The 12,185-nt window shown below is 56.2% G+C and overlaps 1 protein-coding gene across 1 annotated transcript in view; it reads left to right on the top strand.

Moving 5' to 3' along the window:
* The window catches only part of LOC142486416 (cell adhesion molecule CEACAM4-like), a 67,764-nt gene that overhangs the window by 50,225 nt on the left and 5,354 nt on the right, over positions 1 to 12,185 (top strand). The window contains exon 3 of the mRNA XM_075585005.1: positions 10,380 to 10,490. Within this exon, the coding sequence (XP_075441120.1) occupies positions 10,380 to 10,477 (98 nt within the window). The 3' untranslated portion in view covers positions 10,478 to 10,490. The remainder of the gene's footprint in view (positions 1 to 10,379; positions 10,491 to 12,185) is intronic.

Genomic DNA, 12,185 nt, shown 5'->3' with positions numbered 1-12,185 from the left:
GGGTAGGGGAGGAGACGCAGTATGATGGGGGGCACAGGGAAAGGGTATGTAGGATTGTGGGTAGGGGGAGACACAGTATGATGGGGGACGCAGGGAAAGGGTATGTAGGATTGTGGGTAGGGGGGAGACACAGTAAGATCGGGGACGCAGGGAAAGGGTATGTAGGATTGTGGGTAGGGGGGAGACACAGTATGATCGGGGCCACGGGGAGGGTATGTAGGATTGTGGGTAGGGGGGAGACACAGTATGATCGGGGACGCAGGGAAAGGGTATGTAGAATTGTGGGTAGGGGGGAGACACAGTATGATCGGGGACGCAGGGAAAGGGTATGTAGAATTGTGGGTAGGGGGGAGACACCGTATGATGGGGGACGCAGGGAAAGGGTATGTAGGATTGTGGGTAGGGGGGAGACACAGTATGATCGGGGACGCAGGGAAAGGGTATGTAGAATTATGGGTAGGGGGGAGACACAGTATGATCGGGGACGCAGGGAAAGGGTATGTAGGATTGTGGGTAGGGGAGGAGACACAGTATGATCGGGGACGCAGGGAAAGGGTATGTAGGATTGTGGGTAGGGGGGAGACACAGTATGATGGGGGACGCAGGGAAAGGGTATGTAGGATTGTGGGTAGGGGAGGAGACACAGTATGATCGGGGACGCAGGGAAAGGGTATGTAGGATTGTGGGTAGGGGGGAGACACAGTATGATGGGGGACGCAGGGAAAGGGTATGTAGGATTGTGGGTAGGGGGGAGACACAGTATGATCGGGGGCACAGGGGGAGGGTATGTAGGATTGTGGGTAGGGGAGGAGACGCAGTATGATGGGGGACGCAGGGAAAGGGTATGTAGGATTGTGGGTAGGGGGGAGACACAGTATGATCGGGGACACAGGGAAAGGGTATGTAGGATTGTGGGTAGGGGGGAGACACAGTATGATGGGGGACGCAGGGAAAGGGTATGTAGGATTGTGGGTAGGGGATGAGACACAGTATGATCGGGGACGCAGGGAAAGGGCATGTAGGATTGTGGGTAGGGGAGGAGACGCAGTATGATGGGGGGCACAGGGAAAGGGTATGTAGGATTGTGGGTAGGGGGGAGACACAGTATGATGGGGGACGCAGGGAAAGGGTATGTAGGATTGTGGGTAGGGAGGAGACACAGTATGATGGGGACGCAGGGAAAGGGTATGTAGGATTGTGGGTAGGGGGGAGACACAGTATGATCGGGAACGCAGGGAAAGGGTATGTAGGATTGTGGGTAGGAGGGAGACACAGTGTGATCGGGGACGCAGGGAAAGGGTATGTAGGATTGTGGGTAGGGGAGGAGACGCAGTATGATCGGGGACGCAGGGAAAGGGTATGTAGGATTGTGGGTAGGGAGGAGACACAGTATGATCGGGGGCACAGGGAAAGGGTATGTAGGATTGTGGGTAGGGAGGAGACACAGTATGATCGGGGACGCAGGGAAAGGGTATGTAGGATTGTGGGTAGGGGGGAGACACAGTATGATCGGGAACGCAGGGAAAGGGTATGTAGGATTGTGGGTAGGAGGGAGACACAGTGTGATCGGGGACGCAGGGAAAGGGTATGTAGGATTGTGGGTAGGGGAGGAGACGCAGTATGATCGGGGACGCAGGGAAAGGGTATGTAGGATTGTGGGTAGGAGGGAGACACAGTATGATCGGGGACGCAGGGAAAGGATATGTAGGATTGTGGGTAGGGAGGAGACACAGTATGATCGGGGACGCAGGGAAAGGGTATGTAGGATTGTGGGTAGGGAGGAGACACAGTATGATCGGGGACGCAGGGAAAGGGTATGTAGGATTGTGGGTAGGGGAGGAGACGCAGTATGATCGGGGACGCAGGGAAAGGGTATGTAGGATTGTGGGTAGGAGGGAGACACAGTATGATCGGGGACGCAGGGAAAGGATATGTAGGATTGTGGGTAGGGAGGAGACACAGTATGATCGGGGACGCAGGGAAAGGGTATGTAGGATTGTGGGTAGGGAGGAGACACAGTATGATCGGGGACGCAGGGAAAGGGTATGTAGGATTGTGGGTAGGGAGGAGACACAGTATGATGGGGACGCAGGGAAAGGGTATGTAGGATTGTGGGTAGGGGGGAGACACAGTATGATCGGGGACGCAGGGAAAGGGTATGTAGGATTGTGGGTAGGGGGGAGACACAGTATGATCGGGGACGCAGGGAAAGGGTATGTAGGATTGTGGGTAGGGGGGAGACACAGTATGATCGGGGACGCAGGGAAAGGGTATGTAGGATTGTGGGTAGGGGGGAGACACCGTATGATGGGGGACGCAGGGAAAGGGTATGTAGGATTGTGGGTAGGGAGGAGACACAGTATGATGGGGGACGCAGGGAAAAGGTATGTAGGATTGTGGGTAGGGAGGAGACACAGTATGATGGGGGACGCAGGGAAAGGGTATGTAGGATTGTGGGTAGGGAGGAGACACAGTATGATGGGGGACGAAGGGAAAGGGTATGTAGGATTGTGGGTAGGGAGGAGACACAGTATGATGGGGGACGCAGGGAAAGGGTATGTAGGATTGTGGGTAGGGGGGAGAGACAGTATGATCGGGGACACAGGGAAAGGGTATGTAGGATTGTGGGTAGGGGGGAGACACCGTATGATGGGGGACGCAGGGAAAGGGTATGTAGGATTGTGGGTAGGGGGGAGAGACAGTATGATCGGGGACGCAGGGAAAGGGTATGTAGGATTGTGGGTAGGGGGGAGACACAGTATGATCAGGGACGCAGGGAAAGGGTATGTAGGATTGTGGGTACGGGGGAGACACAGTATGATCGGGGACGCAGGGAAAGGGTATGTAGGATTGTGGGTAGGGGGGAGACACAGTATGATCGGGGACGCAGGGAAAGGGTATGTAGGATTGTGGGTAGGGGGGAGACAGTATGATCGGGGACGCAGGGAAAGGGTATGTAGGATTGTGGGTAGGGGAGGAGACACAGTATGATCGGGGGCACAGGGGGAGGGTATGTAGGATTGTGGGTAGGGGGGAGACACAGTATGATGGGGGACGCAGGGAAAGGGTATGTAGGATTGTGGGTAGGGGAGGAGACACCGTATGATCGGGGACGCAGGGAAAGGGTATGTAGGATTGTGGGTAGGGGAGGAGACACTGTATGATGGGGGACGCAGGGAAAGGGTATGTAGGATTGTGGGTAGGGGGGAGACACAGTATGATCAGGGACGCAGGGAAAGGGTATGTAGGATTGTGGGTAGGGGAGGAGATGCAGTATGATGGGGGACGCAGGGAAAGGGTATGTAGGATTGTGGGTAGGGGGGAGACACAGTATGATCGGGGATGCAGGGAAAGGGTATGTAGGATTGTGGGTAGGGAGGAGACACAGTATGATCAGGGACGCAGGGAAAGGGTATGTAGGATTGTGGGTAGGGGAGGAGATGCAGTATGATGGGGGACGCAGGGAAAGGGTATGTAGGATTGTGGGTAGGGGGGAGACACAGTATGATGGGGACGCAGGGAAAGGGTATGTAGGATTGTGGGTAGGGGGGAGACACAGTAAGATCGGGGGCACAGGGAAAGGGTATGTAGGATTGTGGGTAGGGGAGGAGACACAGTATGATCGGGGACGCAGGGAAAGGGTATGTAGGATTGTGGGTAGGGAGGAGACACAGTATGATGGGGGACGCAGGGAAAGGGTATGTAGGATTGTGGGTAGGGGATGAGACACAGTATGATCAGGGACGCAGGGAAAGGGTATGTAGGATTGTGGGTAGGGGGGAGACACAGTATGATGGGGACGCAGGGAAAGGGTATGTAGGATTGTGGGTAGGGGGGAGACACAGTAAGATCGGGGGCACAGGGAAAGGGTATGTAGGATTGTGGGTAGGGGAGGAGACACCGTATGATCGGGGGCACAGGGAAAGGGTATGTAGGATTGTGGGTAGGGGGGGAGACACAGTATGATCGGGGACACAGGGAAAGGGTATGTAGGATTGTGGGTAGGGGAGGAGACGCAGTATGATCGGGGACGCAGGGAAAGGGTATGTAGGATTGTGGGTAGGGGGGGAGACACAGTATGATTGGGGCACAGGGGGAGGGTATGTAGGATTGTGGGTAGGAGGGAGACGCAGTATGATGGGGGATGCAGGGAAAGGGTATGTAGGATTGTCGGTAGGGGGGAGACACAGTATGATCGGGGACGCAGGGAAAGGGTATGTAGGATTGTGGGTAGGGGGGAGACACAGTATGATCGGGGACGCAGGGAAAGGGTATGTAGGATTGTGGGTAGGGGGAGACACAGTATGATCGGGGACGCAGGGAAAGGGTATGTAGGATTGTGGGTAGGGGGAAGACACAGTATGATCGGGGACGCAGGGAAAGGGTATGTAGGATTGTGGGTAGGAGGGAGACACAGTATGATCGGGGACGCAGGGAAAGGGTATGTAGGATTGTGGGTAGGGAGGAGACACAGTATGATGGGGGATGCAGGGAAAGGGTATGTAGGATTGTGGGTAGGGGGGAGACACAGTATGATCGGGGGCACGGGCTGGGTATGTAGGATTGTGGGTAGGGGGGAGACACAGTATGATCGTGGACGCAGGGAAAGGGTATGTAGGATTGTGGGTAGGGGAGGAGACACAGTATGATCGGGGACGCAGGGAAAGGGTATGTAGGATTGTGGGTAGGGGAGGAGACACCGTATGATCGGGGACGCAGGGAAAGGGTATGTAGGATTGTGGGTAGGGGAGGAGACACTGTATGATGGGGGACGCAGGGAAAGGGTATGTAGGATTGTGGGTAGGGAGGAGACACCGTATGATCGGGGACGCAGGGAAAGGGTATGTAGGATTGTGGGTAGGGGGGGAGACACAGTATGATCGGGGACGCAGGGAAAGGGTATGTAGGATTGTGGGTAGGAGGGAGACACAGTATGATGGGGGATGCAGGGAAAGGGTATGTAGGATTGTGGGTAGGGGGGGGGAGAGACCGTAAGATCGGGGGCACAGGGAAAGGGTATGTAGGATTGTGGGTAGGGGGGAGACACAGTATGATCGGGGACTCAGGGAAAGGGTATGTAGGATTGTGGGTAGGGAGGAGACGCAGTATGATCGGGGACGCAGGGAAAGGGTATGTAGGATTGTGGGTAGGAGGGAGACATAGTATGATGGGGGATGCAGGGAAAGGGTATGTAGGATTGTGGGTAGGGGGGGGGAGAGACCGTAAGATCGGGGGCACAGGGAAAGGCTATGTAGGATTGTGGGTAGGGGGGAGACACAGTATGATCGGGGATGCAGGGAAAGGGTATGTAGGATTGTGGGTAGGGGAGGAGACGCAGTATGATGGGGGATGCAGGGAAAGGGTATGTAGGATTGTGGGTAGGGGGAGACACAGTATGATCGGGGGCACAGGGGTAGGGTATGTAGGATTGTGGGTAGGGGGGAGACACAGTATGATCGGGGGCACGGGCTGGGTATGTAGGATTGTGGGTAGGGGGGAGACACAGTATGATCGTGGACGCAGGGAAAGGGTATGTAGGATTGTGGGTAGGGGAGGAGACGCAGTATGATGAGGGATGCAGGAAAAGGGTATGTAGGATTGTGGGTAGGGGAGGAGACACAGTATGATCGGGGGCACAGGGAAAGGGTATGTAGGATTGTGGGTAGGGGGGGAGACACAGTATGATCGGGGACGCAGGGAAAGGGTATGTAGGATTGTGGGTAGGGGGGGAGACACAGTATGATCGGGGATGCAGGGAAAGGGTATGTAGGATTGTGGGTAGGGGGGAGACACAGTATGATCGGGGACGCAGGGAAAGGGTATGTAGGATTGTGGGTAGGGGGGAGACACAGTATGATGGGGACGCAGGGAAAGGGTATGTAGGATTGTGGGTAGGGGAGGAGACGCAGTATGATGGGGGACGAAGGGAAAGGGTATGTAGGATTGTGGGTAGGGAGGAGACACAGTATGATCGGGGACGCAGGGAAAGGGTATGTAGGATTGTGGGTAGGGGGGAGACACAGTATGATCGGGGACGCAGGGAAAGGGTATGTAGGATTGTGGGTAGGGGGGAGACACCGTATGATGGGGACGCAGGGAAAGGGTATGTAGGATTGTGGGTAGGGGGGGAGACACAGTATGATCGGGGACACAGGGAAAGGGTATGTAGGATTGTGGGTAGGGGGGGAGACACAGTATGATCGGGGATGCAGGGAAAGGGTATGTAGGATTGTGGGTAGGGGGGAGACACAGTATGATCGGGGACGCAGGGAAAGGGTATGTAGGATTGTGGGTAGGGAGGAGAAACAGTATGATCGGGGACGCAGGGAAAGGGTATGTAGGATTGTGGGTAGGGGAGGAGACACCGTATGATGGGGGACGCAGGGAAAGGGTATGTAGGATTGTGGGTAGGGGGGAGACACAGTATGATGGGGACGCAGGGAAAGGGTATGTAGGATTGTGGGTAGGGGGGAGACACAGTATGATGGGGACGCAGGGAAAGGGTATGTAGGATTGTGGGTAGGGGGGAGACACAGTATGATGGGGACGCAGGGAAAGGGTATGTAGGATTGTGGGTAGGGGGGAGACACAGTATGATGGGGACGCAGGGAAAGGGTATGTAGGATTGTGGGTAGGGGGGAGACACAGTATGATCGGGGACGCAGGGAAAGGGTATGTAGGATTGTGGGTAGGGGGGAGACACAGTATGATCGGGACGCAGGGAAAGGGTATGTAGGATTGTGGGTAGGGGGGAGACACAGTATGATGGGGACGCAGGGAAAGGGTATGTAGGATTGTGGGTAGGGGGGAGACACAGTAAGATCGGGGGAACAGGGAAAGGGTATGTAGGATTATGGGTAGGGGGGGAGACACAGTATGATCGGGGACACAGGGAAAGGGTATGTAGGATTGTGGGTAGGGGAGGAGACGCAGTATGATCGGGGACGCAGGGAAAGGGTATGTAGGATTGTGGGTAGGGGGGAGACAGTATGATTGGGGCACAGGGGGAGGGTATGTAGGATTGTGGGTAGGAGGGAGACGCAGTATGATGGGGGATGCAGGGAAAGGGTATGTAGGATTGTGGGTAGGGGGGAGACACTGTATGATCGGGGACGCAGGGAAAGGGTATGTAGGATTGTGGGTAGGGGGGAGACACAGTATGATCGGGGATGCAGGGAAAGGGTATGTAGGATTGTGGGTAGGGGGGAGACACAGTATGATCGGGGACGCAGGGAAAGGGTATGTAGGATTGTGGGTAGGGGGGAGACACAGTATGATCGGGGATGCAGGGAAAGGGTATGTAGGATTGTGGGTAGGGGGGAGACGCAGTATGATGGGGACGCAGGGAAAGGGTATGTAGGATTGTGGGTAGGGAGGAGACGCAGTTTGATCGGGGACGCAGGGAAAGGGTATGTAGGATTGTGGGTAGGGGGGAGACACAGTATGATGGGGACGCAGGGAAAGGGTATGTAGGATTGTGGGTAGGAGGGAGACTCAGTATGATGGGGGATGCAGGGAAAGGGTATGTAGGATTGTGGGTAGGGGGGGGGAGAGACCGTAAGATCGGGGGCACAGGAAAGGGTATGTAGGATTGTGGGTAGGGGGGAGACACAGTATGATCGGGGATGCAGGGAAAGGGTATGTAGGATTGTGGGTAGGGGGGAGACACAGTATGATCGGGGATGCAGGGAAAGGGTATGTAGGATTGTGGGTAGGGGAGGAGACGCAGTATGATGGGGGATGCAGGGAAAGGGTATGTAGGATTGTGGGTAGGGGGAGACACAGTATGATCGGGGGCACAGGGGGAGGGTATGTAGGATTGTGGGTAGGGGGGAGACACAGTATGATCGGGGGCACGGGCTGGGTATGTAGGATTGTGGGTAGGGGGGAGACACAGTATGATCGGGGACGCAGGGAAAGGGTATGTAGGATTGTGGGTAGGGGGGAGACACAGTATGATCGGGGACGCAGGGAAAGGGTATGTAGGATTGTGGGTAGGGGGGAGACACAGTATGATCGGGGACGCAGGGAAAGGGTATGTAGGATTGTGGGTAGGGGGGAGACAAAGTATGATCGGGGACGCAGGGAAAGGGTATGTAGGATTGTGGGTAGGGGAGGAGACACTGTATGATCGGGGACGCAGGGGAAGGGTATGTAGGATTGTGGGTAGGGGGGAGACACAGTATGATCGGGGACGCAGGGAAAAGGTATGTAGGATTGTGGGTAGGGGAGGAGACACCGTATGATCGGGGGCACAGGGGGAGGGTATGTAGGATTGTGGGTAGGGGGGATACACAGTATGATCGGGGATGCAGGGAAAGGGTATGTAGGATTGTGGGTAGGGGGGAGACACAGTATGATCGGGGACGCAGGGAAAGGGTATGTAGGATTGTGGGTAGGGGGGAGACACAGTATGATGGGGACGCAGGGAAAGGGTATGTAGGATTGTGGGTAGGGGAGGAGACGCAGTATGATCGGGGGCGCAGGGGAAGGGAATGTAGGATTGTGGGTAGGGAGGAGACGCAGTATGATGGGGGACGCAGGGAAAGGGTATGTAGGATTGTGGGTAGGGAGGAGACACAGTATGATGGGGGACGCAGGGAAAGGGTATGTAGGATTGTGGGTAGGGGAGGAGACGCAGTATGATGGGGGACGAAGGGAAAGGGTATGTAGGATTGTGGGTAGGGGAGGAGACGCAGTATGATGGGGGACGCAGGGAAAGGGTATGTAGGATTGTGGGTAGGGAGGAGACACAGTATGATCGGGGACACAGGGAAAGGGTATGTAGGATTGTGGGTAGGGGGAGACACAGTATGATCGGGGACACAGTGGGAGGGGTGGAGACACAGTATGATTGGAGGGCACAGGAAGGACTCTGTAGGATGGCGGGTAGGGGAGGTGACGCAGTAAGATTGGCGATGCAGGGGGAGGGGTCTGTAGGAGGGTGGGTAGGGGTGGAAACAGTATGATTGGAGCGCAGAGGGAGGGGTCTGTAGGAGGGTGGGTAGGGGTGGAGACAGTATGATTGGAGCGCAGAGGGAGGGGTCTGTAGGATGGTGGCTAAGAAGGGACATAGTATGATCGGGGGCGCAGAGGGAGGGGTCTGTAGGATGTCAAGTAGTGGAAGAGACGCAGTATGATTGGGAAAAGCAGAGGGAGGGGTCTGTGATGAGTTGGGGAAGAGACGCAGTATGATTGGGAAACGCAGAGGGAGGTGTCGGTGATGAGTAGGGGAAGAGACGCATTGTGATTGGGGCGCAGAGGGAAGGGTCTGTAGGATGACGAGTAGCGGAAGAGACGCAGTGTGATCGGGGGCACAGAGGGAGGGGTCTGTAGGATGACGAATAGGGGAAGAGACGCAGTGTGATTGGGGCGCAGAGGGAGGGGTCTGTGATGAGTAGGGGAAGAGACGCAGTGTGATTGGGGCGCAGAGGGAGGGGTCTGTGATGAGTAGGGGAAGAGACGCAGTGTGATTGGTGCGCAGAGGGAGGGTCTGTAGGATAACGAGTAGGGGAAGAGACGCAGTGTGATTGGGGCGCAGAGGGAGGGGTCTGTAGGATGACGAGTAGGGGAAGAGACGCAGTGTGATCGGGGGCGCAGAGGGAGGGGTCTGTAGGATGCCGAGTAGGGGAAGAGACGCAGTGTGATCGGGGGCACAGAGGGAGGGGTCTGTAGGATGACGAGTAGGGGAAGAGACGCAGTGTGATTGGGGCGCAGAGGGAGGGGTCTGTAGGATGACGAGTAGCGGAAGAGACGCAGTGTGATCGGGGCGCAGAGGGAGGGGTCTGTAGGATGATGAGTAGCGGAAGAGACGCAGTGTGATCGGGGGCGCAGAGGGAGGGTCTGTAGGATGACGAGTAGCGGAAGAGACGCAGTGTGATTGGGGGCGCAGAGGGAGGGTCTGTAGGATGACGAGTAGGGGAAGAGACGCAGTGTGATTGGGGGCGCAGAGGGAGGGTCTGTAAGATGACGAGTAGGGGAAGAGACGCTGTGTGATCGGGGGCACAGAGGGAGGGGTCTGTAGGATGACGAGTAGGGGAAGAGACGCAGTGTGATTGGGGCGCAGAGGGAGGGGTCTGTAGGATGACGAGTAGGGGAAGAGACGTTGTGTGATCGGGGGCGCAGAGGGAGGGGTCTGTAGGATGACGAGTAGTGGAAGAGACGCAGTGTGATCGGGGGCGCAGAGGGTGGGTCTGTAGGATGACGAGTAGGGGAAGAGACACAGTGTGATCGGGGGCGCAGAGGGAGGGTCTGTAGGATGACGAGTAGCGGAAGAGACGCAGTGTGATCGGGGGTCCGTGGTGCTGGTTATATAGTATGAAAGGTTCAGACCTGTATTTTGTCCTATGTTCAGTATTATTTCTCCTTCTAATCTCCAGGACCTTTGCCAGAAACTTTGCCAGCTTTTGCCCCCGTTGGGGTATCACCGGGGCGGCTCATGGTGGCGCTGCTGGTCACAGCCCTCATATGCCTGTGACCGGATAGGAGAGGTAAGAGTGTCAGCAGCGCAGACAGAGAACTGCTATAGTTACCGTTACTGGCTCCTGTCACAGACATAACTAGTTAGTTATCAACTCCTCTAGGTTACATAGTTACATCGTTATATTGTTACATAGTTACTGTACATAGTTACATCGTTATATTGTTACATAGTAACTGTATATAGTTACATCGTTATATTGTTACATAGTTACTGTACATAGTTACATCGTTATATTGTTACATAGTTACTGTATATAGTTACATCGTTATATTGTTACATAGTTACTGTAAATAGTTACATCGTTATATTGTTACTTAGTTACTGTAAATAGTTTCATCGTTATATTGTTACAGCGTTACTGCACATAGTTACATCGTTATATTGTTACTTAGTTACTGTAAATAGTTTCATCGTTATATTGTTACAGCGTTACTGCACATAGTTACATCGTTATATTGTTACATAGTTACTGTACATAGTTACATCGTTATATTGTTACAGCGTTACTGCACATAGTTACATCGTTACATAGTTACATTGTTACATAGCAGATTACATTGAAGAAAGACATGCGCACATCCAGTTGTCGTGCCTCCTATGTTGTGTATCTACTCCAGTGCCCATCTGGACTCCAGTATGTGGGGCGTACCCAGGGCCGCCAACAGGGGGAGACAAAGGGTACGGGCTTCCCGGGCCCGTGAGTCAGGGGGGCCCGGCCGCCTGGCCGTTATATTTTAAATGGCGGCGATTGCGCATGCGCAGAGCCGAGGTCCCGCAGGGTGTCCAGTCTGCTGCCTGTGGGCCCTGCCTGGCCCGCCCCCCCCCCTCTCGCTTTCTCGATCCCCACTTGGGATGGAGGGCGGGGAAGCACCAACCCCACACCCCCCGCGTGCGCCTCCTGCCCTATGCTGCAGCCGCCTGCTAGCCTCCCGCCCCACCCCCAGAGCTTCCCGTGTGCCATCGCAGCAGCAACAGCCGCGAACATCTCACTCCCCCAGCTGCCCACCTCCTGTGCACTCCCCGAGCCAAACTCCCGTGCACCCCCCGAGCCCACCACCCGTGCACCCCCCGAGCCCACCTCCTGTGCACTCCCCGAGCCAACCTCCCGTGCACCCCCCGAGCCCACCTCCCGTGCGCTCCCCGAGCTCACCTCCCGTGCACCCCCCGAGCCCACCTCCCGTGCGCCCCCCGATCCCACCTCTCGCGCGCTCCCCGAGCTTCACCTCCCGTGCGCTCCCCGAGCTTCTCCTCCCGCGTGCTCCCCGAGCTTCTCCTCCCGTGCGCTCCCCGAGCTTCACCTCCCGCGCGCTCCCCGAGCTTCACCTCCCGTGCGCTCCCCGAGCTTCACCTCCCGTGCGCTCCCCGAGCTTCTCCTCCCGTGCGCTCCCCGAGCTTCACCTCCCGTGCGCTCCCCGAGCTTCTCCTCCCGTGCGCTCCCCGAGCTTCACCTCCCGTGCGCTCACCGAGCTTCACCTCCCGTGCGCTCCCCGAGCTTCACCTCCCGTGCGCTCCCCGAGCTTCACCTCCCGTGCGCTCCCCGAGCTTCACCTCCCGTGCGCTCCCCGAGCTCACCTCCCGTGCGCTCCCCGAGCTTCTCCTCCCGCGTGCTCCCCGAGCTTCACCTCCCATGCGCTCCCCGAGCTTCACCTCCCGCGCATTCCCCGAGCTTTACCTCCCGCGCATTCCCCGAGCTTTACCTCCC

The sequence above is a fragment of the Ascaphus truei genome, unplaced genomic scaffold (genome assembly GCF_040206685.1).
Source record: "Ascaphus truei isolate aAscTru1 unplaced genomic scaffold, aAscTru1.hap1 HAP1_SCAFFOLD_851, whole genome shotgun sequence".
Taxonomy (NCBI): domain Eukaryota; kingdom Metazoa; phylum Chordata; class Amphibia; order Anura; family Ascaphidae; genus Ascaphus; species Ascaphus truei.
The sequence above is the reverse complement of the archived record's forward strand: the minus strand, read 5'-3'. Positions and strand labels throughout refer to the sequence as shown.